At 41.7% G+C, this 26,685-nt stretch overlaps 1 protein-coding gene and 1 long non-coding RNA gene across 3 annotated transcripts in view; one reads left to right on the top strand and one right to left on the bottom strand.

Annotated features, from left to right (window-relative positions):
* Positions 1-3,737: 3,737 nt before the first annotated feature.
* Positions 3,738-26,685, bottom strand: part of SERINC5 (serine incorporator 5) — a 35,829-nt gene continuing 12,881 nt past the window's right edge. For both annotated transcript variants that reach the window (XM_062612348.1, XM_062612349.1), the window contains exons 2-12: positions 25,314-25,481; positions 18,313-18,491; positions 17,931-18,013; positions 16,133-16,226; positions 14,343-14,554; positions 13,421-13,516; positions 10,553-10,679; positions 8,799-8,865; positions 5,379-5,418; positions 4,562-4,709; positions 3,738-4,251 (exon numbers count right to left, since the gene is read on the bottom strand). In XM_062612348.1, the coding sequence (XP_062468332.1) occupies positions 4,104-4,251; positions 4,562-4,709; positions 5,379-5,418; positions 8,799-8,865; positions 10,553-10,679; positions 13,421-13,516; positions 14,343-14,554; positions 16,133-16,226; positions 17,931-18,013; positions 18,313-18,491; positions 25,314-25,481 (1,362 nt within the window). In that variant the 3' untranslated portion in view covers positions 3,738-4,103. The remainder of the gene's footprint in view (positions 4,252-4,561; positions 4,710-5,378; positions 5,419-8,798; positions 8,866-10,552; positions 10,680-13,420; positions 13,517-14,342; positions 14,555-16,132; positions 16,227-17,930; positions 18,014-18,312; positions 18,492-25,313; positions 25,482-26,685) is intronic.
* On the top strand, positions 19,036-26,241 carry LOC134160391 (uncharacterized). The gene is made up of 3 exons (XR_009963537.1): positions 19,036-19,124; positions 19,275-19,392; positions 26,081-26,241. It is a non-coding gene; the product is annotated as an uncharacterized LOC134160391 (long non-coding RNA).

The following is a 26,685-nucleotide window of genomic DNA, read 5'->3' as shown; positions in this document are numbered from 1 at the left end:
ATGGTATCACTTATTAGTGCACCTATCTGGATTCAGACATTTGCTCTCTGAGTCCATCCCACCGATTCTACCCCAAATAAGAACCAGTCATGACTGCCGCTCTCAGTTGCCTTCATGAGAAAAACTAAAACTGTTCCAGTCTCGGACAGTGCAGCAGTGAGGCTCCAAATATCCTTTCTTACGACAGACAACTTGAAAAAGTAGAAAGGTGCTGATAAAATTATTTCACCTTCCCAGCGTAACTAACTTGTGCCAGCAGTCGGCTCCTCCAAGAGTTCATTACACGATACCATTAGTATTAACTAGAGGAAACTTAGTACTGGACATGTTCTCTAGTCTTCCTGTGTTTGTAATGACAGCTTCCTCACTTCATACCGCCCAAAAATACTAGGAGCCAGAAATGCTGCTCTGCTTAAGCCTGAGAATTCAATGAACAATTGCAGCACAAGGCAGGATAGACACCAAGCAACTAACCACCTCAAGCAGAGCAGACACCTGCACTTTCAGATATGGGGAGAGAAAGTTAACTGTTTACAGTTTAAATGTAAATGCAAGCAACAACTACTCATTTACTTAGAAAAGCATCAGGCTATTTGTGAGTCTTCCCAGATCACCTTACACTGTGCAATATCATCTGAGACAGCTCCCTAAGAGGTTTATCAAGCACATATTATTTTAGTCTTCCACATGCACCATGGGTCTGACTTCAGTCTTGTACACACCAGCGTAATGCACAAGGCAGTATTACCCAGTCACAGGCTCAGTTCAGGTTTTCCAGTTCCAGTGCCACCTGAATTATCAGCTATCACACCAATAGGTAGGAAGGCACTTCTTCAGAAGGTTTTAAAAGCCCAATTGTGTGAGTTGTTTGGAATCTATGAACTGGGCATTTGAATCCTCAACCCTTGCTGAGGATTTTGTTAAGTAGTTGCACATGGAAGTTCACAGTGCAGATTTTACAGTGAATAGTAAGGCTGTAACACTTGCTTGGCCAGCAGGAAGCCATGCCTGAGGATCTAGGGGTGTTGAACACCCAGGTGCCAAGAGTTACTGATTCATTAGAAAGGCCTGTAGATACACAGCTGGATCTGCGACTGCAGCATGGACAAACAGGTCATCAAAGTTATTTTCAGGGTGATTTCCCACAATGTTTGCTCAGAAGTAGACAAAGCAGTGTGGTCAGGCACTGGTCCATTCCCACCCTACCTATACCAGCAGATCTAGATGCTTAAGGTCAATAGTGGAAAGAAATGATGAAGTAGCAACTCAGTGAGGCAAGTGCTGCGTAAAAAGAATGGACTTATGCCTCACTATGGACTTCACTCTTACAACCCTGTTTTGTCTGTGTAAAAACTACTTCTTTACATACAAACTATAAAAAAAAATGAGCACAATGAGGTGCAGGGAGTCCCTATGCAGGCAGATACTGCCTACATAAAATAAGTCTCTTTGTAAACAAATAAGAACATCCAATAGCCAAGATATATGTTAAGGTCATCCACATTTATGACTGCTATCAGAAACAGTTACCATTCCCTGCCTTTTAACCTGACATAGTGTATGCCGCCTTCTGCAGCGCTCCATGCCCAGATTGTTCTGTTAGAAAACACATTGCTAATTAAAAAAAACAAAGTTTAGTTTCTCATAGTACAACACACATGGCAATAGAAGGTAACTTCTGCAAGCCTCTATACTTTAGGGAAAGCCTTCACTAAGGGAGGAGCAAAAGCCTGGACTGTCTCAGCTGCAGCTCACAGCTCTAGCACTAGATCAAGATTGTTTGTTAGAATAACTGCCGTGAGTTAGGCAGGACAACTGTTAGTCATCATTGCACAGCCCATAAGCTCTTATCTTAGGGATGAGATAAAGGCTTCTATATTGACAATGTGTTAACAAAGGCCCTCTTCTGCTGCAGAAGGATCTGTGTGATGGGAATTCAAATGCAGAGAGAGACACACTGATGGGCCCCCATGCTAGCAGAGCTCTTGGCGAGATTAGAACCTTCCAGCAGAAGCAAAAGGAAAGGGAAAAAACTCTGCTTTCCTCTCCAGAGCTATTTGTTGCTCTTCTAACTCCATGTCAAAGCTAAGCTTCAACTGCTTTTTCCCCCTAGATACACACAGGAAGAGCAGCAGGGGAGTCACCTCTGGACAGACTCTTCCTTCCCTTAGATCTCATGACGTGTATTTTGAGGCTTTTAATCACCAAGGGTAGGTGGTGTAAATACGCAGGACTGCAGACCTGTAGAATTTGTTTGAGGTAAGAGTACATGGGATCGGAAAGATCGCATCCCTAGCAAGCTCTAAGCAGGATAGAAGCCTTAAGATAACCATAGCAAAAAGGCAGCTAAAATGGTAATGAAAACAAGAGCAGAACTGAGATCTGTTACTTTAGGATTACTCTCCAGGTGTGCATCAGCAATTATTGCAACAGATCAAATAAGGCATGCAAATATTTTGGCCACCACCCTGGCCTCTATTTTGTGCTTGACTTTGTTTTGCAGAAACTACTGGTACTTTTAAGGCTCCTTCATATATCAAAACAAGAACTGCTATATCTGTTGATTTTGTTTATATCTTGCACATTTTATATTGTGTGTATATATATGTAGCGAGAAAAAAGCCAAAACTTCTAAGACTAGCATAAGTCACAAATTCACCCCATTGGAACGTAGGCAACCATACTAGGTTCAATCTTACTCAGCATTTAGGGCATCCAAGCTGTTGTTCTACCACCGTATTGTCTGCTTAAAAGCCAATGAAAGTGACATTGTACAGTTTAATATTGTCAAGTCAGTCATATGTACTAAAGCAGCTGCTGTTACATTTGTGTCTTCTGGTTTTGTTTTTCTGACTGCTTACCCCACTGCTTGAAATAGAAAGTCTCCAAAAGAAGTCTAGTCTCCATTAATGGATTGGTTGGCTAAGTTCCAACCCAACAGCAAAACTAACATCAACAGAGGAGTATAAAAATACAGCAGTTAGAAAGAATACTTTCCAATCAACATGCAGGCAGAAAAGGAACATGATGCACCGCAGTCCTTTTCTGACCATCAATGTATTTAAAATATTATAAAATTAGTAACAGATACAGAAGTGAAGATCCTGGGAGGTCTTTAGACACAAGCTGAAACAGCAAGGTAGGAAAGTAAGCGAGCACTCCACTTTTAAATTTGACAGCAACTGGCAGTGCTCATGTAATTAGCATTTTGCCAACAGCAAACATCCTGAATAGAGAATGTACCATATCTTAAATCCTGGTGCACTACATTCAACATGCAATTTAGGAGAGCTGGCAAAGCAAAGTTGGACAAAATTCAGAGTTTAAGAATTTTTGCATAGAAATCCCCTTCTGTTAACCACTGGACCAGATCTGAATTGCATAAAATATTCAGGTGCCTTTAAAAGTTATAACAGAATAAATACTCTATTATCATTGGTACATTCCTTTCTCAATCTAGGTAGACAATAACTTAATGTATTTAATATTTAGATAAAGAATTTTTAGTAGATGCTTTGGCAATCAAATTCTTACATATTCTCTATTTCTAAAGAAGTATTTAGTTATGTTTCTGGAAAGAAAAAGTCTGGATAATACTCACAAGAATTATATGCTGTACAGAACAGCAGTCCAAATCATCACTGCAAACTGTAAAGGACACAGTTAATAGAAGAGTATGGAAAGGAATGCATATTTGCTAGAAGATAGCCAACATTCACAGGAAGGAAGAAGATATATCTGGCCAATGAAGCCAGAGAAAGATTGTCAGTTATTTTAAAAGCATTTTCTTACTTCAATTTATGCAAAAACTCTGTTTCCTACACTCCACACATCAATATTACAAAGATTTGGAAGAGATTTGTAATCTCTTAGGTAATGCTTGTTTGTGAAAATTTAAAAAGGTAAAAAAAAGTATTCAATCCTGTCTTTAGTCAGACTAAAAACTTACTAACAGGTACCTTGTGATAAATGGGGAAATAGGTGTTTCCTCATTACAAAATTACTTGTATTTTATTTGTAAACGGGGGGGGGGGGGGGGGGGGGGGGGGGGAGGATGGGGGAGAGAGAAAAGATATATAAACCCAGAAAGACTTTCTGAGTGTTCACACTGAGAACTCTCTGGTTGGGCAACAGAGTGGAGCAATGAGAGTCCACAGGTACAGGCAGACACAAAACCAACATGAGGCCATCTTAATCCAGAAGATGGACCAGGTTCCGGTGAAGAACTTTTCAATCTGAGCACTTTCATAACTGTGAAAGGAAAAAGAAATAAAAGCAATAAACTCACTATTTATATCTCAGACTGCAGTCTCCCCCGTTTTTTCAAATGGCTCACAGACTTCAAGTAGGTTAACCCAGACACAAAACAGGGGAGAGGAGCCCTTTGTAGAGCCATACCTTGCACAGGAGTCATCCAGGAAAGACTTGGAGTGCCTCTTCCAGCTTCTTATTTAAGAAGAGAAGACACACTAACGGCAGAAGTTCCATTCACATCTCCCCTTTCAGTGCAGAGGACCGCTAATTAATTAATTATTTCTCAGCTTTATAGAAATATACTTACTGGAACCAGTGAGTTACTGTCATCATCACGTAGAGCGAAGCCAAGAAGAAAACAAAGTGGAAATAGGCATAACTGTACACCGTGCCTTTCTTCTCATCATAAATCACAGACTGGCCTCCCCTTTTTTCAACGTGCTCTTCAGCATCAGCTGTTAAGAGACAGGAAAAAGAAAGATTTTGCAAATTTGATGAGAAATGAAAGCAACAGCTGGCTTCACCAAGAACACAGCAAAATATCCATGTTGTGTTATAGGAAAGAATGAATACATAGCAACACTCTCCTTGCTTTCAGGGCATGGACCTAAGCCTTTAGTAAAAGAAACTGGACTGCCACTGAAACCCACCTCCTATCAGCCTTCTGGCCCACAAGCTAGTTTTTTAGCATTTGGGCCTTTAAAGTGCTCTACCTGCACACACAATACTCTTCTGGCAAGTTCAAGCTGATAACCCTGATTGTACCAAGTCTGTAAACAGGGCACGCACGTCCCCGTTCATTCCTGAACCGCAGTCTATGCAAAGCTGCTGAGCCAAAAATCTAGCAGGCAATCACACCCAGAAGCATGCAAAGAGCAGAGATTACTCTTTGTACGTTGCAGTAACGAAATGTCATTTAAGACATCATTAACTAACCTGCTGTTTTAAATGGTATTGTTACATCACCTGCTTCCTTCCCTAGCCTAACTTTGAGCACTTCAGCTGCTTCAGTTTTATATTCAACAGCACAAGCAGGTCTCCATCTGCAGCTGTGTCCTTACTCTCTTGGCTTTGGTCTGAGAACTGTGAGTGAGGTAAATTGTGTGGTGAAAAAATGTAATTACCGTCTCCATCAGGCATGCAGCAAAAGCAGCAACGAGCTACCTGTGGAACAGACAACAGGAAGGGTAAGAGTTGTGCTACAGCAAAGAGGCAGAACAGTTGGTAAAGGAAGGTCTGTTATGTCTAGGTTACAGACCCTAATGTAGACAAGTCTAGTTTGTATGTCCAGCCAGGACAAAAGTCAAATTAGGATTTGCCAAGTAATTCATAACAGTTTCTAAGCTTTGGGAAAACCTACTCCATAAGATTTTGAGCAAATTAACTATTCTTTAAGGATTACTCCACCCATCTTACATAACCCATGGTCAAACACAAGTGCAAATACTTATGACAAAATGGTGGAACAGCTATAGTACAGCAGTTGCACATTAATAGTTCAGGCGGTTCTTACCTCCTCAGACGTGCATTTCAGTGCTTTTTAAATAAAAAATAACTCTACTGAAATTAAAGGGTAAGGAACTTTCAAAACCTTGCCACATGGGTTGGAAATCAAAACTACACAAGTGTAAGTAAGTCAGAAATGTACTTATCTTTGAAGGATTTTGCTGAAAAGGCGCCAGAATGAGTACAAGCAGAATAAGTAAAATCAGAAATCTGGCTTTACTCCTTTACATAAATGAAGAAAGGAAAAGGAAAGCTGAAACTTACACTTCTTGTGTTAAGTGGTAATGTAAATGGGAAAAGGATGCTGACCATCCAATAAATATAAGTGCATTTTCTGCACCATATCACAGTGCAAGTCAGCACCTTCTATAGTGTATCATCCACATTATTTGTCCCGATAAAATCCTACTCTGTGTTTTATTTTGGTTGTGGTCTGATGAAGACAATGAACTCTGTTAGGAAAATTCCTTTCCCTAACTATTATATCAATCGGGATTTATAATATGAAAGTGTATTAACTTCGTTTACTTGTATTAGTTCACAGCATACACTACAATGTAATGATGTAGTGGAGTTTTACTGGAGGCCTTGGTAGTGCTCATGCTTCAATAAAATAAACCTCAGGACTGCCCAGCCCTGGAAAGAAGGACTTTGCTTCTTGGAAGGTTACAGCTGTCCATGAAGCATGAAAGACACCCCTGGACAAGCAAGATAATGCCAGCATCCTAGCCCCTCCAACATATCTTTGAAACTCTCCCAAGCATCCTGGATAAGTAACTATTGCAAGACTGACTCCAGGGATGTCTGATCAATGGACAAGTGGCAAGAGCACTGCGGAAACAAAGTTGTTTTGCGAAATTTTACTATGACTAGTAAAACCCACCACACCCAGTGGTGTGGGTGTCAGGGATTAGTCAAACAGTGCTACACCTGAATGCTTGAAGGGTATGGTAGGAGGACCCTGTGTAAAACCATCTGGGGTGCCCCAATCTGTCTGGGACACCCCATGGGCATGAGTAAATATTTACCCTTGTGATTCCAGACTTTGTGTTCTAGCCTCTCTCCTTGGTTGGCACAGGCCAGTTGCAAGTTTTTGTAAAATGCCCAACTGATACCTACCCTGAAGAAGGCTAACCACCCTGATAAACAGTAAGCAAGTTACTGTGCCTGGACAAGATAAAAGGAAGCCATGGGACACTATATCCTTGAAATAGCAACAAAACTAGACCAAAATGTGGGAATCAGGAAGTTTTGAGAAACATAGTAACAGACAACAGGGCATGTGCAAGAATGGAGTTCATCTAGTGGACACAGCAGGGAAGACTATCAAAGACCACCAGAAGACCCTGGACGACCACCTAAGAGACTGTGTGCACATGCGTATAGGACACTTCCATTACAATAATGAGTTATAAGAAAATTATGAATATGCTAATGGTTTATTGGAAAAGTAATGCATATGTATGTTTTATCCTGACAAAAAACTCAAACTGCCATGCACGCATGTTAGGTGGAGCGATCCCCTGTGTGTCCAGTGCTGCAATAAAGGATGCCTGCTTTCTAAAACTGCACATTGAGTCTTAGAGAGTTCTTTGACTGAGTTTCACAGTAACACAACAATCAGATAGTAAGCTTTTAAGGTAAATTTTCCAATGGGAACATCAAATGGCAGTTTTTACCCTGCATATCCATGATCAAATGTACTCACAGGTTCACAAACTCATAAAAAGCCAAAAAGCTTATTCTTTTCCGAGACTGGCTGAGTTTCAATAAAACCCTTACTCTGCATTTCTTTCTACTGCTGTGCCAAGCCTCACCTGCAGCCTGAGCAACCCTCGGGTTGCACTCACATGCTGAAGCAATGTGACTTAATTGCAACCTCTTAATCAGTTGTAATTAAGTTGCTGCACACACAGAGTGAGGAAATTAGTAATGCCGACACACATACTCCTAGCCCCTTGTAATGCTTGTTTGTCTTGAGCACACAGGCAGACCTTTCCACACCACAAGCAACTGCAGAGCTACATTCAGGCTCCTGGCCAGAAGACAAAGGCCCTTTGCAACAGGGAAGGCAATCAGAGTGCAATTAGTGGCTCTTCACCAGTCATTTCTTTATGTTTATGCTTGGTGGCTCTTGTGCCCCTCTTTAAAACCAAACGATCTGGAAATAATGCTGTCGGCAAGCACTGGGGTGGTGAGCTGCACCTTCTGGGGAAGGGGCACATCCAGGGCCCGCTGTGTCAGCCATCCCAACCCCATTGCAGCTCCTGCCCCAGGAAGGTTAAAAGCAGAAGTTAAAACTGCAGATGTCAGTAACACCAACAGCAAGAAAGCTACGGATTCATCCTCCAAACACACACACACGTTTGGAGAGTGACACCAGCAAGCCTAATTAAGGGGCAACTGTTACACAGCAAAACACCACTCGTTTCCCAGTGTATCCTGGGTGTTTCCAGGATAAGGTGGCCAAAGAAAAAGGCAGGTATAATGAAGAAAACGGTCCTGCTGAAACAGGGACAAGAAACATAATCCAAGATGAAATCATAGGCAAAAAGAGAGGAAGTACTTATGTGTGGAAATAAAAATAAGAGATAGGATCTTGGGATGACTCAGTTGCTATGAGAACAAAGGCAATAAGTACTGAAAACATTCAGGAACACCACAACTTCTTCTTCTGATAGCTTCCTAGCAGACTTTTCCTTTAAATGAGAGGACATGAGCTTGTGTGGGGCACAGGAAGATTTACAGGAAGTGTGCAGGATGTTAAATAAACTACAAAAGCAGCAGATTATTTGAGTACATAAAGGTATCTCCATGGGACGAGCAAGACCTGCAGAACGGCCAATGTGGGCAAGTATTCTGGTATGGACTCCAGGTATAGTCTGGTTTGGTCTGGTCTAGCAACCAGAACCTGCACGCTATGAACAAGCTTTTGTTTTCACCTAATTACAGGTTACTTAGCCATGAAAAAAAAAACAACAAGAAAAGCACATGAGGAAGCCTGCACAGAAATCCTGTGGGAGAAAGCAAGAACTCACTTCACTTTCGGGTGTTCCATATATGCCCCTCAGTGCTTCTGAGCTTGCACGTGTTGTTGAGGTCAAACTAGGAGCAAAAGAAGATAATGTCAAAACCCTCGGCACAAGGATAAGCCTAAGCATGATTTCGCAACACCACAGCAAACATAAATAGTTGCTTCCGCGCCTAAGCTAAGCATTTGCCTACAGCATCGAGCACTAAGCATGTGAAAAGTTTGTTCTGTGTGAGTATACACCAGCCACAGCCAGTCACTGGCCAACTCAGGCTGAATCATGAGTTTAAAAGGAGGTCACTCCTGAAAGGTGGTGAATTCATCACAATCATACAGCAGCAAACAGCTAAATGATCCAATTCAGAAGAGATCTCCCCTGCTGTGCACAACCAATGCTTTTATGTTAACTTTACAGCCATCACTTTGGCTCAGCATTTCTGTAAAGGCTTTCTGGCTAAGGAACAGGTCACTGGCAGCAGTTTCATTTCAAAAGTAAATTACCAACAGTGTACCAGTGGTCAGAAATCACTTTCTTGCATGACTGTAGTTGTCTGGGGGGAATCATATCATCAATTAGGTTGGAAAAGACCTTTAAGACCTTTGAGTCCAATCCTTTCTAGTTTCTTCTGAGAATAACCATTTCTTGCCCAGTCTTCCCCGTTCAGAATGTGTAATGCAAATCCACCTTCACCCACAGGGAGACATGTGTTAATGCTTTGCTGCACACACTATGCCTTAGTAAGCAATACTTAAAAACCTTCCCCTTGAAGGCCTTCTTACCTACCCGGCTACCTGGTGCACTACCCCTGCAGGTTATGTGAAAGTTGTCTGCGTTCCTGAAACACTTTCCTGAGGCACTGAAAATACTGTTCTAATGCAAACTAAACACATGATATCCATATATCTCATATCAGAATTAAAAGAAACACATGCATATTTGACAGCATAATAATAGCTGTGCTACTTCTTCAGAAATTCTGGTTTTCACTTCAAAATTAGAAAGGAGTTTCAGTATGTGAATTTTGAAGTGGACTGATTCAGAAGCAGAACTTGCTCAAAAACCTGCAGCAGGCAGGCAGTGCTGTTTCCTGATAACCTGCACAGCCAAAACAGGCAATACAGGTGACAACACATCACCTTTCAAATAAAAGCAACTCCTCACCTCCCCATCCTGAAGCATGACTGAATTTATTGATGTGAGCTGCAATGATACAAGGTGAGCATCACAAGTGTATGGGCACAAACAGATTTTTCTGGATAAGGAGATCACTGGCAAATCCTGATGGCAATACTGCACTCATCACTTGCTTAAAGGAAGCCCTAAACCCTCCCAGTTTTGTTAATTTGAAAGACCCTCAGGGAACAGTCTTAGCCTCTGCCAGGAGGCTACAGAAATTTCAGGTACCTTTGCAGATGGTCAGAACTGCATAGTTTTTCTTGCAGAAAGAGTAAATTCAGAATCAAACCACCCTGAGACTGTCTGAGATCCTGGACAGCTGGAAACTTTTCCCCCTCCACCTCCAGATGTAAAATGCTCTATTTGGTTTTAATGAAATGTATTTGTTTCAAAAGTTGTACTATCTTGTTGAACATTTTTGGCTAAAACATCTAACCATTCTGAAACTGGGGGAGAATGTGAACCTTCCAGCTCAGTTCTATTTCTCCCCGCTATTTTGTCTGCATGAGGCAAGCTATACGCCTTCTCTAGTTAGACCATGACATTACATTTACAGTGAGGCAAGTGCAAACCCTCAGACTTACCAAGAATATAAAATGCAGCCAAACAAAATGGTAGTACCCAGGCCAGTAACTAGGTTTTCATCTCTGTGCAGGTCTTGACTAAATTCAGGTACACAGATCGTGATGTTCCGATTGTTTTCATCCAGGACTTCACAAAAGAAAACAAACAAAAAAGTACAGTTAGCAAAGCTCATTCCACTGCATTTCAAAGTAGTCATCAGACTGACGGTATTCAGCAATATATCTTTATTAATTCAGACACTGGTATATTTCAGTTGTTTCTACCTACCTTCTAAAAAGTTCATCCAGAAAAAAATACATAAATCTGATGTGGCATATTCTGTGTTTCAGGCAAAACAAAAATGCAGCTAAGTAGTGTACTTAAATTTCTTATTTGATGAGAGCAGACAAACAAGGAAAAAGACTGGTGAACTGTGAAACAGGAAATTGGAAGTTTACCACCATTTCATCCAGGACAACATATAAGAACAAGGTAGTAGAGTCTCAAGACCATAAATTTCTTTGGCAGCAGAGGTGCCTTGAGGACAACTGTGAAATTCATACTCAGTGAAAGAAGATGGTGTGTAGTTGCCCTGTTCTCAGATGCATATACAGAGGCCCAAAGTAAAGGAGATGCACCGCTTACAGGCAAGATTTTATCTGAACATCTAAACAAATACTACTCCTAGGTCCCTGAAATGAAATAAACTCCTTGTTCTAAGATGCATCTGGCTTTTTGGTGTGTGGAGTCAAGGCAAGGCAGAGGCAAGTCAAGCATCACTCCAAAGCAGGAGATGTCACCTGCACCTTATTTCAAATCAAGAGCTTTTGGAGCCAGTGCTGTTCAGACAAACTGTGTTCCTATCTCCTCTTTTCTCCAGCAGCCACACTGCACCCCCACTGGGAGAGCACAACTGTTTGTAAGAGCAGAGGGCAAAATGAAGTAAAGGCTGCACCCCAGTTAAAAATAAACTCAAAGCCAGTATCCTGACCTGCTGGGGGAGGACTTTGCATGGCCCCACAGAGCTGCACAAACATCTTTATCAGCAGACAGCAGGGACAGCATGGGGGTGGGAGCAGAAGAATGGACAGCAAGCCTTGGAAGGCAAGATGGAACATTGTGGCCAGAGATGTGTAGAAGCTTCTACCTGTCCATCAGGGACACCTCTGCAGCAAGGCAGATCCACTGTTTAGCAGGCCTTTTAGCTAACTCTGGCACCAAAAAGCTAAGGCACATTGTGATAAGCACAGGTTCAGTAGACATTACCTTTTGTTTGCCCATTCCTTCTTAAGACATTTGCAACTCTGCTTTTCGGGTGTTGTGGCTTTCATTTACTTCAGGCCTGGTTTACAAAGTGGCTGAATGGCAAGAAGGCCAATTTGAAACTCCCTCCTTGAGGAATGAATCAACATTAGATAAATTCATGGCAAATCTGAGTAACAGGCCATGGGACACCTTAGCGTCAGCACCCCACACATTGTCCAGCACATGCCACTGTAAAAGCAGCAAAGGTGAATATGAGAGTCCTTATCACACAAACAGGGAAGAAAGGAACATCTCAGAGAGGATGACAACCATGAGAGTTCTCTGACCCGAGAAGATAAGGAGGAGCAACAGATTCAGAAGGTCTGAGAGAGTGTGCTTGATGCGTACTCTGACCAATGCAGTAACCACACTTGCAGTACGTACAAAAAGAATCATAGCATTCATTTAACTGCTGAAGACTTTGTCTGTCACAAGCACAAAAGAACACAGGGCCTATGATTTAATGCCACACATCACTTTCTTCCTCCCTTTTTTTTAACATTGTGTCAAGTCTTGTGAGTAATTCAGATGCCTTCTAAATTAACTTATATGTTCATTCAAAAACACTGCTTAAGCTCCTTAAATAAATCTTCCACCTAAATACTGTCTGTCCATCTTAGCTCTAGAAGACATTTTTGTGTGTGCCTGTGCCTACACAAGTTTGAGAGAGATTCTTTCCCCCATCTCTCCCCCTTCTTCTTAAGAGGTGTCTATAAAAACTTCTTCCTGCCAACAGACTTGTTCTCTTCTAGTTACTATTTCAGCTATTCCAGTTGAGCAATAATAAAGAAGGGTTCAAATTAGCATTACTAATTTGAACCAGAAAAGTCCTCTTCAAGTGAAAAGAATGCTCCCTGTCCAAACAGGTGAATGTGATTGTTAACTGGGAAAAGGAAAGTTTGACTTGTGTTTGTAATGTCTTGTTGGTTTTCTGTAGCATAAAGAATTGAAAACTCCAGGAAGTTCCCTTCTCCTGGTTTGCAGTGCCAATGGTTAGAAGGCAAGTCAAGTGGAATACAGAATCTGTGCTGAAGAGCATCATCTCAAACAACTGCAACCTAACTCCACATCCTTTCTCAGAATGTCTTCTTTCAAAATGGAAGACAAGTTTTTGCTTCATAAGGAGTCCACAGCTAAAGCTATCTAGCATAACAATTATAGAAGTGATTTTAGTATCAACTGTGATGGCCAGCACTTACTAAGCGCTGGGAACCTAGTAAAATTTTTGATGGAACCAATCACACAGCTTCTTCCAGCAGCATCTAAGAGCCATTTGTTCCAACTCCTTTCCCATGATGTGACCAAACACATTATATATTGTATGAGAACATGCACTTGCCACATAAGGAATAGGCTAGAAGACTCTAGGAAATTTGATGGCAGGAAACAGGTACATGGAGAGTGCCAATTTCATGGTTTCTCTGCTGCTGGAATTATTTCTAGTGTTTGCAATTTCTTCTGCATAGGCCAGAACAGACCAAAGCCAGCACTCCAATATCCCTAAATTTTTTAATTCATGTTTGTTAAATTCTAGCTTTTAATACATGTCTAAAAGAATTTACGTAGAACATTACATAACTTACTAGTTTCTGGTGGCTTGCTGGACAGTGCAGAGAAAGTGAGGTACATGACGTAGCAGCTGATAACGCCTGACTGCAGCAAACCAGAATGGGGCTGGCCTTTACAACAAAGGGGAAAACAAGTCATTTTTGCAGACAATTTAACAAACTGAAAAACAAATTCATATCCTTTAAAGAGTAGCACATCAGTATCCTTCAGAAGTGTATCTTTCATGTTTTATGAAAAGCAGTGTATCTTTCATGGTTTAGAGCCATTCATACATTTTTAAGTCAGTTTAGATACCCTTCCAGCAGCATGTAAAGAGAAAAGAGTGTCCTTTAGTTCTGATGGCTGTTTTAGAATGGTATTAAGGATTCCCTGAAAGCGGTGAATCACCCCTCTATTCTCACCAAAATCACCAACTTTCCAAAACCTGTTGACGTGACAGTTCTATTTGCTGTAAATTTTGTGTTGGAGTAACTCAAATTACTATTTCCAAGTCCAATATATGCAAGATAATAACAGCACACATATATACTTCATATACTGAAACATAAAATACTCTTGTCAACTCCTCCAGGCCCAAAATTTACAGATGGTAAACCACAAGCAGTCAAAAGTAAATGGTGGATGAATTTGTCAGCTATTACTCAACTGCTATCACTGCAAGAGTTGTGTAAGCTCCACAGTGCATTACCAGCCTAAAGCTTTCTTCACACTATGCCTGCCTGATGACACACCCAAAATGTCTCACAGTTTTCTAGTTTTAGCAGTTGAGCTGATGACCAGCAACAGCACTTCATGGTGTAGATAAAGGATAGGGGCAAGAGCAACACCAGCTCTGAACTATCTTGAGATTTTCTGCCTGGACACGGCTCATGCCCCCAGGCACACACCTGTGGCAGCACCAGAGATCCAAGAGGAAAAACAGATCAGTGGACTCACGATTCTGGACACAGGGCGATATGGCCACCAGTGACACAAAGAGGCACAGGCCACCGTGAACACCAATCAGGACTTTGTTGTACATGCAGCCCTCTGAGTGTGTGTAGAAAAGAGCCATGAGCACCAGGGCTGCCACAGCAATGGAGTACAACGTGAGAGTGACCAGAGCAAGCAAACCGTTCCACATCTGCTTGTGCTTTGCACCTGCAGTCCTGCGGAGAGAGAGAGAGACAGTACCTTATCTTTGTCTTCCCTTCCCTAAAAGGATTAAATTCTACATAACTGAATTGTTCATATCCTCTAACACAAAAGACAGTGCTTACTTTCCTGAAATGTGTAGGTCACTACATCAACAAGGCCCTTGCAAGGTTCCTCCCGTGAAACAGACGTAAACATTCCTTAGCATTAGTGTTTATCTTCTGTATTATCATGGCCAGCTGTTTCTATACTTATAGCCCAGCATGACTCCTAGACCTTTCAATGTCTGGGATCAGCCCACCAGCACATCTCATCCAAATACTTCAGGGATTTCCTCAGTAGGAACTCAGACTGTCACAGGTTTAGCTAGCAAGCAGTGCTCTTCACACAAGGACAGCAAAGGCACGTTGTCTGGCATGGCCTCTCTTCCGCTCCTTGCACCACCTTGACAGTTTTACCACCCCTTCATTCAAAAAGCCTCATCTCCGTTTGAGTCCATCTCATCAATCTCCCTCAACTAAAGCGCAGTTCACCTTGTATTCTTCCCTTCGCCTTCCAGACTCCTCTTGCAAAGATCACCAGTTTTTTAGGAGCAGCAACTAAGAACGCTGTTTTGTCACAAAGGGATTTTTGGTGCACGGAAGGCGCTTGGGTTGTTTTTCTTGTTTTGCTTATTGTTGTTTCGTTTTGTGCAAACATGACTTATTTTTAAAAGAGCACCTAATGGAGGGAGTGCTAAAGTTAAATGCTGCTGCTGGAAAAGAAAAGCAGCTACAGGAATTAGCCATAACAAAACTGTGTGATATAAGGAGTTCTCACCTCTTCCTCCTTGAAAAGAGGTATCTAACAAGCAAAGGTTTGCTAAAATTCTTTCTTAGCAGTCAGTACGATAATTGGAACAAGAGAGGACTGCAAAGGTTTGTAGAGGAAGAAATGAGAAACAGAAAGGATGGAGGTAGAGGCTGGAGTTCTTGCATGTATGTGGGAGGGCAATTTAAATATTTTAAATTTATGAGAGGCTAAGAGCTAGGAGGGTAATAGCAAATATGCCTGAACCAGAAATGAAGTCAATACCAAAATGGGGTATACGTGGGTTGATAATGGAATCTTTCATATGTATATGAAAAAAGTTGAAGAGAAAGTAGCAGTTCTCATGTCAAGAAACAATTAAAAAAAATGGATGTGCATTAAAATGAAACAAAAAAAGCAGGATTTACCATTTTATATCACTGTATACAGTTTCACTGTTACATTTTGCAAATCCAGTTTTACCCTCTTGCACCACTGTTTCTTAGAAGATATGTTTTCATATAAAATAACTTCAAGGTTTTTGCATGCTAACATGCTACTGATTATCAGAAGCTAAGCAATTCCATGTAAGAATAGATCAGCAGAGTAGAAGTGAATAAAGAGAAAACATCTGGGGAAGGAAAAAGTGGATGAAGCAAAGGTGAACAGCTCTAAACATTGAAATGAAAGGGTCTTCTTTCAAAAATTACATCCATGCTATTTTTAAATTCCTTGTTACGAGCAATGTAATGTTCAGGAGTCCACTAGAATTTTATGCAAGTAACTATTTGCCCAACACATACCAATTTTTATTCCATTTGTGTGTAAACTCAACGAGCAGGATGAGCTGAATGGCAATGAAAAGGAAACCTCCAGTTGCTCCTACGTAGCGCCAGGCTGCAAAGCAGAGGCAGAAAATAGGTCAAACTGCAGTCGCCTTTCCCTTGAGATAAAATGGAATCACTGTCTATGCAGTGAAGCCGTAAATGCTGTTTAAAGATCTCAAGCCCGCAGACGTAGCAGAAGATTTCAGCTGAAAAGCCAACTCAGCTAACTGAAGATTAGCTACCTCATGAATTCAGCTTGCAATGTGCTCCCCTTTCAAAATAAGCCTGTTAGGACACTTATGGAGTTTCCATAACCTAGAGAATTTTTGTGGAGACTATGAGTTACTATATTCAGACAGAAAATACTGAAACCTTTATTTGCAACTGGTGGCATGAAGACATTCCACAGGAATCTAAACCCTGAAATTGCAAGGTACTGGAACACAGTACTATAAAGGGCAATTTCTTTCCGTCCAGATTCCAGTACCACAGAAAAACAAAGGCGGAGCTTATCTATTTACAAATGTTGTCCCGAGCCACTCCCAAAGAGACTGGAACACTTGGTATTCACTTTTAAGAGAGGTTGTTTGACTACTTAACCACTGACCTACATATACTGTATTTAGGTAGCTGTTTGGATACTTCAGACAATAGATATCTTACGTACAACATCAGATGTATCTGAGAAAATACAGGTACCTATTTAAATGTTTAGTTGCTTAAACAGCTTGCGCAGCATGCTATGCAGTGCATAGCCTGGACATGACTCCAAGTACGCAGCTGATTTCAGATGACATCTGTAAAACTCAAATTCAGGGGCTGACTGTTTATCAGGATGTGCAGACTACAGGTTCAGAGAGAGAAGTCAGAAGGCAATTGCAGGAAGAAAGCTTGTTATGCTGTATCTCCACTCTGGGTTAGGCTGGTTTCCCTTTGAGAAACAGCATTCCTAACCAATGTAAAAAGTTCTGCTTCCCCTTTTCCCCAGACGCTTCAGTTCTTGAAGACTTTTCAAAATTAAAAGGGTCACTTGCAAAGATGATAAGCAGTCTCTCTTGCTTATGAGTACAATGCATTGCACAAGTGCATCTTTCTAATCCAAACAGTGATTAGATACTAAGGACAAGTACATATAGCCATCCCATGACTTCATGGGCGAGAGGAACAGGGATAAGGAGACCTTCCCTTCTGGGGCATCTAACTGAGCCAGGACCAAACAATGCCTGTCTGGTGCCAGGGTGCCTTCCAAAACTAGAAATGCTTCAAGGCACAGCATCCTCAGCAGAGCACCCCAAAAAGTCTAATTTTACCTTCATGCATTTACACCACCAGACTGACAGCTAACATCCCAAATTCTTTCGCAGCACTGCAGGTTTCCAGCAGCAAACACCAGCATCCAGAAAGGCACTGTGCTCCCTCAAGAACCAGCACCTCTCCATAAACACAGCATGAATCTGGCTGCTGCACTACTGCAGAGCAACCTGCACAAGCCAAACTAACAAGTGGCTCTATGCTCTTGAGAGAACCATTTCTTGTGCACCATTACAGCTCCTCCCATCTTAAACAATCTGAAGGACAGCACCTACCCATTTGGCCTGCTCCTGGTCAGAATAAAAACATGCTCTTTACTGCATGTAAACTACATGAGCTTTTCTCATGAAAAGACCATCTACTTTCATGAGAAGACCATCTACTCTGTACACAGTTTCCCTCAAACTTTGCTTGAAGAAACATGGCAATATGAATGAAGCAGCACTACAAAACAAGGACATACCATTGAGGAAAGTGTCCTGATCAGGAATGAAGAAAGCTCCTGAGCACATTGCTGCCAGAAGTATAAGTTTAATCAGCCAGAATCTAGACGAGAGGGGAAAAAAAAAGTCATTTGGTTACAATAGGCATTAGAGGTCTTCAAGTCAACTATCATGAGAGAAATCTTTATTTAAAGCCTGAGATCAAACAAAAGAAAACCCCCCTTTGATGACTGACTGACGCTTTAGTTAGTTCTCACTTGACTGCATTATTTCTGACAAAAGCAGAAAATCAGCTTTTGGGTTGGGTTGGGGTTTTTCTGCTTAGTGTTACATCCAGCTGGAAAGCAGGCAACACAAACTGGTAAAGAAAAGTGGAAATGAAGCAGTCAAACAAATACTCACCCATTATGAACGTATGCGCGGCAGCTTTTGCTGCTGTTAATTTTGATGGTGAATAAGAAGAACAAAAAGAAGAAACAGGCCATTCCAAAACAGACTTTATACACTGCAGAGTATCCCACCAACTTCTCACACATCTCACCCGCCTGAATACTCTTGCACATCTGCTTGTAGAAAGGAATCTGAAAAGCACATGTTACAAGCTGTTAGGACACTCCTTGTAACCAAGCATGTCTGCATCTGCTCACCACCAACTTTTCACTGGCTTCTTTTAACATATTTCTTTCTTGATAACCCCCTGCCTGGATTTAAGGTTCAAGAGACATAAATGTAAAACACAAAGGACCGGAGTTGTCTAGAGCCTCCAGTCTCAACTCCCTCCACATGCTTTGGGGGTACAAGTCCATCTTTCTTTCCTTTACTGTCCATCCCCTCAACCTAGGGACCCTCTCCCACCTTCCCATGCTTAACAGAAGACTTTGATTGCTTCAGTAATCAGGGAGGGGCATGCAGGGAGCTGCAAGGCAGGAAGTTTTGGCTCATGCTGCCCTCCATAGATATGTAGACCAAAGCACACCCAAGTGGCACAGGCGCAGCAACCCCCTCCTCTGCATCACAGCCTCTGAAAGGGCATTGTGCCAGCTGCTCTGATTTTGCTTTCAATTAACAGAGAGGCAGGAAAATTCCACCTTTCTGTTGACTCATTAAATATTTGCCTTTGAGGCCCTACTCTTGCCACAAGGGGAAAGCAAACAGCTGCACCTTTTGGCTTCAGTCTCACATGCAGAAATGACACTGGGTGCTCAAAAAATCAGGTCTGTGTGGCCAGGACTCAGTCCTGTGCGGTGCCTCCATGCAGACACCCCCCTTGCAGCGAGGGAGCCACTGAGCTGTGCAGAAATGCAGACATTTGGTTAGAAAACCACTGTCGGTTTCTAAGAAAAAGCCTCTCTGTATGCTCACAGGTTTCAGCTGAGGCTGGTGAGACCAGTCAAGCAACACACCAAACCCCCTGGAGTTGACTGCTGCTACCTGCACAGGTCACTGGAGGAGAGAGAAGACATGTCTGCCAGGACACAACATGTAGAAATAAGTAACTTGGGCAAGGGAGATGGGAATCAAACTTCAGAAAGCATTCAGCCAGGACAGATTTTGCTCAGGAAAAATATGCAAAGACTGTGGGCAACACCATCCTTGAACATTTCCAAGAAGTTAGCAAAGATAGCAGACACTGCTTCCCTCAGCATGCAGGTCGGTACACAAAACCAAGACAGGAAAGAACAAACAGGGCCCAAGAGCAAGTGATCAGGCAGTTTTCCCAGCTGGGTAGAAAGGAAGCCGAGATGCAGGAAACAAGGGGTAAACATGTAAACTGCAGGCTTTCAGCCACTAGTTTCTGTAAGCCTGCTTCTGTCAGCAGGGTATGCAACTTTCCCTGACATGCCAGCAACCCAAACCAGTCAGGAGCTCAACAACCCTCTTGCAGCTTCCCAAAACCAGCAAGTATTTTGGCAGCTCACAGCAAAGTTAGGTTGCTGTGCTAAGGGTAGTAAACATAACTACAGTATTGAGCTGATTCTAGATGGGCTAGAACCAGCCGAGACGAAAAGCAGGTCTCAATGCAGCTGCGCAGTGTTACAGGAGCAGATTCAAGCTGGACCACTCTGAGATGCTCTTTCAGGAGTAACACAGAGGTGAGCAGCCACCGTGTGAGAAGCTGGACAGTAAATGAGGAGCTGTGGCTAACTTGCATCCAAGAGTTTTTAGAGAGAAGAGAATTGCCTGGAGCAGCAGGCTTTTCCCAGGTCTTGAAAGGCTATAAGCCATCAGATTGGGCAAACATGCCAGCATTCAAAACAAACAAATGGATTGACTGGAATAATTAAGAGACCTATCAATGCCGCAGGGAAGCCAGGGCAAGCCAAGAGACCACAGCAATCCCAAGGAAAGCAACTGGCCTATCAATTATTGCTTTCCAGTTCTTTGCTTATAAGATCAGTCAGCAGAGACTACAAAGATGTATAATAGCAAACTAACAATATTTCTGAGAAAATTGTGGATTTGCTTGATACAGATGACCAAGGAGACAGATTTCTGCAACATCTGTACTTGGAACCAAGCAGCATTTTGCTTGAGACTTACAGAACAAAATAAAAAAACCACCCAGGCACCTGATTAATTGACTAAATTAAAACCAGATCTTTGTGTAACCGTAAGTGGGCATCTTCTTCAATTGCGTAGGTTTCTACAGATGGGGTTTTGACCCTATATGTTCTTTTCTCCATTTAGTAGTAATTTCTTTACAGATCTGGCTGAGAGAAAATGGATGGATTCACAAGAACAATAGCTCAGTTTGTGCCTACACAAGCAACAAAGACCTCAGCTGTCATGTAGTATGCACAACACTATGCAGTAGCAAGTGATGACCGCAGGAACGGTCCTGTGGGATTGAACACCGTTATTGGAGACCCATGAACCCGAAGGAACAGAATAAGAATAAAACCAAACTCCTGGGGACCCCAGCAGATAATAAGCACGAGCACAATGCTGGGGACAAAAGAGCACTGATATAATGAAAAGAGCATGTTTTTGTGAGATGATGATCTACTGGTGGGAGCAATTTATCAAGGCTTATGTGACTTTTTCACTGAAGGTTAAAAAAGACTAGGTTTTGGGAGGGGTTTTTTGTTGTTTTGCTGTGTTTTTTTTTTTTAAGTTCTCTGTCTCTGAAATACGTTCAGCTGCTGAACAGCCTGCCCAGCCCATGTGATTTACCAGGCTTTCCGTTTGCTGGGTGGTTTTGCCAGCTGTTAAATCATGGATTAACTATTTGCCAAGTTTGATATAGTGAAATATTTACTTTAAAACTTTAAAAGCAACATAAGCTAATTTTTTTTGGCATCTGAGTAGGGGACAAAGCATTCTTCCTGCAGAAACTCAGTATCTGCTCAGATAACGTAAATGCCACTATTGCTGCACAAGCAATGATGTTATCATAGCAATGTCAGCAATTTCCCGAGTGCAGTGAAACTCTTTGAGATGATAGCAACATCTACAGAAACAGGGACAGGCAGCCCTGAACTTGCTTTCCCCTCACCGTGAACTGCTGCTCCCCAAAATAAATGCAGTTCAAGAATCAATCCAACACAGCAGCACAATGTCCAGGCTGAGGCTTGGTCACTTCTCCTGCCTGTACCCAAGCTTGTGAACGCAGAAGCGCAGAAAATAGCTTTGGAGGGGGAATCGGAAGGAAGAAGTGTGTAGAAATGGGCCTGAAGAGCCAGAACAAGACTGCTTTCGTCTGGATGTCCTCATCCAACAGAGGGAGAATGTGGCAGATGAACTTTGTTACAGAAGCAGAGGAAGTATGAAAGAAAATCTGTGTAGGTGGAGAGACAAGGGCAAAAACACATGCAATCTTGCATCTTGATGATCTTAAAAGTCTTTTCCAACCCGGCTGAGTCTCTGATTCTCTGATCTACGGCTAAATTTTCATCAGAGATATGCAATGGGCATCTGCACTTAAAATCCCCATTTTTAGTAGCAAATTTGAATTTTAGCATACTGTAATACAGTTAAGGTCCAAGATACAAACCTGGCTAGGGAAAGAAGCCTGAAACCATGCTCTGCCAGAACACAAAGCCATCTAGAACTGAAATGCTTTGACAAAACTGAACTGGTTGTTACTGGGTTTTGTTTTCCTGAAAACATCTTTCTTAATTTTCCTTTCATTATTTAAGTAGGACCTGGATATTTTCAGTGTAAAACATTAGTTTTGCAACAGGTTTAACAGTAAAAATTTAATTAAAAAAACCCAAAACACTACTTCAAAAGACCAAAACAATTTTCTTCCTTTTCTTCTCTCAATTACCCTTTTGAATCCTGTCAAATTCAACTATTTGCTTCAACAGAACATCTTTGAGTAAAGCCGTATCTGTTTTTCAAAAAAAAACCCAACAGAATTACTGGAAAAACAAAATTATATATGGATATATGCATAGAAACACTTCAAGTTGGATGCTGCTTTGCTTCATTTTGGAACAGAATCAAGTCTCTAAACCACTTTGTGTAACTGAATATTGGTCTTTTGTGTGTTTCTGTCCACATGACTGAGGCTCTCATGTCTTGATTGATGCTCTACCCCATCATTTGGCTTGATACACAACCTTTCTCCTCTGAAATCTATTCTACACACCACTATCCAAAATAGTTTCCTGGTCAAAACTACCCACTCCTTCCCTACCCCTCCTGTGCCTCTTACTTCTTCCACAGAAATCAAACACAAATGCCTTAGTTTCTTTGGACATTTTTCAGAATTTAACCCTTTAGGGCTCTCTTGGTGTCCCATGGGTGCAGGAACAGCTCAGGAGAAAACTCCCCCCACAAAAGACAAGTGTCCAACTCTTAAGGCTTATCACAAAATATGATGTCCTTAAAGTCTTGCTGGTTAGACTAGGAACTAAGGTTTTGAAATGATACCCAGGTACAGTGTCCTCCCACTGACACATGGTTCCATCTATCTGCTAGCTTTGGTGAGGATGTGGAAGCTGAGACCCCTGTGACAGGGACTCATTTTTCCAGCCACATTGCAGGGCACAGAGTGGTCCCCAGCTCTGGGCTGGGAGCTGCAGAGTCTGGAAAACTGTCATAAATGTTTTTTAATAGACAGAATGCATGACCATGGGGGTAGATTAATACAACAAAACAAATACAAACTTTTTTTTACAAGTCTATTTAAGGTGTCCTTAAAAGATGTACATTCACTGCTGCTTCCTCTCAAAAAAAATGCCAAAGGACCAAGTGCTACAATAAATACTTTTAGAAGTACTTTAGACTTGGGAATTTATAGTTAATCAACCAAAAAAAAAAAAGAACCCTCTCACTGACAAGGGGGAGATTCCTTTCATGTAACAGTGTCCTTGAACTCTAAACTGGTAAAGAAGACACATGGCTCCCTGCCAAGATTATGGCTCCGTAAAGGACTGCACTAAAATTTTATTTTTTATTTTCATAATAATTTTTAAAAATCTGATTAAAATTAATTAGAAGTCTGTCTCCTCTCAAGGAAGAGGGTTGAGGTCCTAGAAGCATGATGCACAGCGTTTGCTTACAGCCCAGCTTCAGGACTTACGAGTGCTCCACAATCCAGCCAAAAGCAGAGGAATCAGTAAGTTCCCAGCACTTTCAAAACACTTTCAAAGCACAGTTCATCACTGGGAAACTGAGGACTGGTTAGCCTGAATAAATATTTCCAAGGTGCACTCTATTACACCTGGGCTGAATTAGCTTCAGGAGTCTTTGAACTTTCAACAGCCCCAAACATAATTATTAAATTAGAGAGCAGATAAAGGAAGCCTACTTTCATATGGTGTATTTACCATTCAAAGACATCAAATGTTCTAAATTAAGAGGGTGATTATCTTTCCACTTCACACTAACAGCTACTTTATGCTATTTCTTCCCACACTGAGCTTTCAAGACTATGAACTGGAAAAGAAATTTGGCAATACTGAAAAGGATGTTGTTGAAGGCTTCCTGAATCACTTTTCTGTTGGATAAAGAGAGAGTATTTTTGTTAGGGGTACAAGCTGCATTAAAACCACACTACTGATGGAAAATGACTTTATGAAATTTGGATATGAGCACGTAATTTGTCTCCTACACAGTTGAGTTCCCTGGGTTATTCACTTTTTTGCCAAGCTAAGCATCCAGTAAGTCAAAGTAATTCTTGGCAAGCAAATTCAGCATGCACATGTTGAGCAGTCACAGCTCACAGGCAAGCATCATGCCTGTATTGGGTACTCTTTCAGGGCTGTCAGCAACTGCTGGTAGCCAGGGGTAAGAAGGTGGTGGTAGAACAACTCAAGCAAAGTGATAGTAAAAGAAAGAAAATCAGGACAGAACATACAAAGAGGGTACAATGGGAAGAAAGAAAGGTCACTGGCAGCACAGCACAGAAACCCTTAAACTAGCCCTATCCTAATCCTGCCAGTTCATCTGTGTTGCAGCCATAGGGTGCAAACACCTTGATCTTGAATGGTGAAGAGCTAAGTGTTTCACAGAAAACTGCAAGTCAAGCACAGAAGGTAAGCTCGAACAGCAATTGGTTAAATGAGGAAACAGCCTTAACTGTGCACTCACTGGCACTCAGTCTTGGGAGGGTAACACAAAACAACTAGGTGACCTTCTTAGTGAGGGAACCATTCTGAACCTCCAGGGCATGCACAGCCTTGAAGCAGGCCCAATGGTGAGTTTGGTGGAGAAACTTCAAGAATTAAGCAATCCAGCCATTGTTCCCTCTACTTAAAAAACCAACTTCTTTTCTTGTAGTTTGTAGGGGACGAGAGAGAGGATTTGTGCTATTGAGAGCAGCTTGGGCAGCTGAAGAAACCAAACCGAAGACAAGGTACATCGGGTCCAGTGTGAGACTGCAAGCAGGCTGCTGAGCATTTAGCTTAGGAAAGTTATATTAAGACTCTGAAAGAAACCTGAGCTTTAAAATCTAGTTTTAGCCACAGCTCTTTCATGCTTTAGAAGCTTTTTAATTAAAAAGACAATTAGAGATGAACAATATCTTCTGTGGTTACAGCCCATGTGAATAAACTGACTCAACACACACTGAAGAAAACCCCTTGTAAAGGATCTGCATGGCAGTAGTCTGTCACACAGCACCAAGAACACAGAATTAAAATTATAAATGCAACACTTGCACAGCTGTTTTCTAATTCGCTACTTCTGCTACTAAACAAGTTGCCAGAGGTGAATTCAATGCTGGACTGAATTGATTTGTTCTACTATAACATGTCCCCTAATGGGCTTTAGTGACACTACCTGTGCAGCAAACCTGGGATGGGTTCACTGCAGAGCAATGAAAGAGGAGGAAGACTGCTAGTCCTGTGTCCCTTGACTCTTCATGTTGTGAAACACACTCAACAGGTGAGAAATTGACAGGAAGGAGACCCATTTCCTCCCGGGGCAGCAGTGGGTTCATCTGTCTTACTCACGTGCGTTTTCATCTCGTTAGCTACTGTTGTTGACATCATGACACAACAGATGATAGTCACCAGCATGAAGTAAAGCGCATACATGAAGCGGGTGCTGGTTGACTGTTTGATCTTGGGGCAGCATTTGCAGCACAAGGAACAGGCAGCAATACCACAGCAGCAGGCCAACTGGAAAGGAAGACAAAAAACACAAGTCATTCCATCACCCCCTTTAGGTTTCTATTGCAAAAGTCAGTCAGGGAACCTGTGAGACTTTCTGTAAAACTCCAGAATTTCTTAAGTCCTCTCTTCTCAGCTGAGCAGCATTTAAGTGGAAGCAGATTGCCTTGTTTATCAGAAGTCACTAGGTTGAAGCACATCAGCTTCTAGTTTTCCCACACGCTAAAGCTGAGTGAAGAGGATGAGGAGGAATTGATCCAGATTTTCTTAATCCTGCTCTTTACTATCGCTGTGCAACTCATGGTCCTGACATGTTTCACCCAGCAGAACAGGCATTGCAATGGTAAATCTCTGTTTTCTGCAATACACTCTCCCTCCTCTGTAGTGATAAAACAAATCTGCACAAGAGGGGCACAGACCCCCAGATTGTTTACTTCTAACATAAAGAAAACAATTTGGTTTTTAAGACAAGCTGGAGGCTTTGTTTCAAAACAAGCTGTGCAGATCCATTTCAATTCACCAGAACCATACTGTCCTTTTTAGGTCCCATTTCTGGTGCACACACAAACAAAAAACTGTTCTTTTCTTTTCTGTAATTTCTGATACAGAACTTTTTATGCTACCAAAGACTTTGAGCAAATCAAAGCGAACAGGAAAACTGCTGAACTCTTGGAAAACTTTCAGCAACACTCTGGGATAGTGGTCTGAAGGCTTTGTAAACAGACAACAGCTACAAAGAAAGCCAAACAAACCCAAACAAACAAACAAACAACAAGCTACAAAAGTTCTAAATATTTTGGGAAGTAGAGAAAGACTGGAAATACTGGCCTTGCTGTGAACAAAGATAGCTGAGCTTGAAGGACCCAAAATACAATGGCATCATCCTGTACTGAAGAAAGCCAGAGAAGAAAGAAGACAAAAGAAAGAAAGGCAAATTCACAGTTATTTCACCCTTTGCAAAGGTGAAAATGGGGATCCCACATACAGGATGGCAAGGGAAAAAAATCACAGCTGCAAGGAAAATAATAGCAAATCACACTTCAGCTGCTGCTGTCTCCAGTGTTTAATCATTATTAGAGACACTATTCCTTGTGTATTTTAGCTCTTTTTACCTGCAACTGAGGGTCCACCAAGACAAAAACCAGGAAGCACAGCAAAAAGCACATAATGGCCTTATTCAACAGGGAAAAGGTACTGGATAAATCCTACAAGG

The sequence above is a fragment of the Pezoporus occidentalis genome, unplaced genomic scaffold (assembly GCF_034315485.1).
Source record: "Pezoporus occidentalis ecotype Australia unplaced genomic scaffold, CSIRO_AGI_Poc_V1 ctg16, whole genome shotgun sequence".
NCBI lineage: Eukaryota > Metazoa > Chordata > Aves > Psittaciformes > Psittacidae > Pezoporus > Pezoporus occidentalis.
This window is presented reverse-complemented; position numbering and strand designations above follow the sequence as displayed.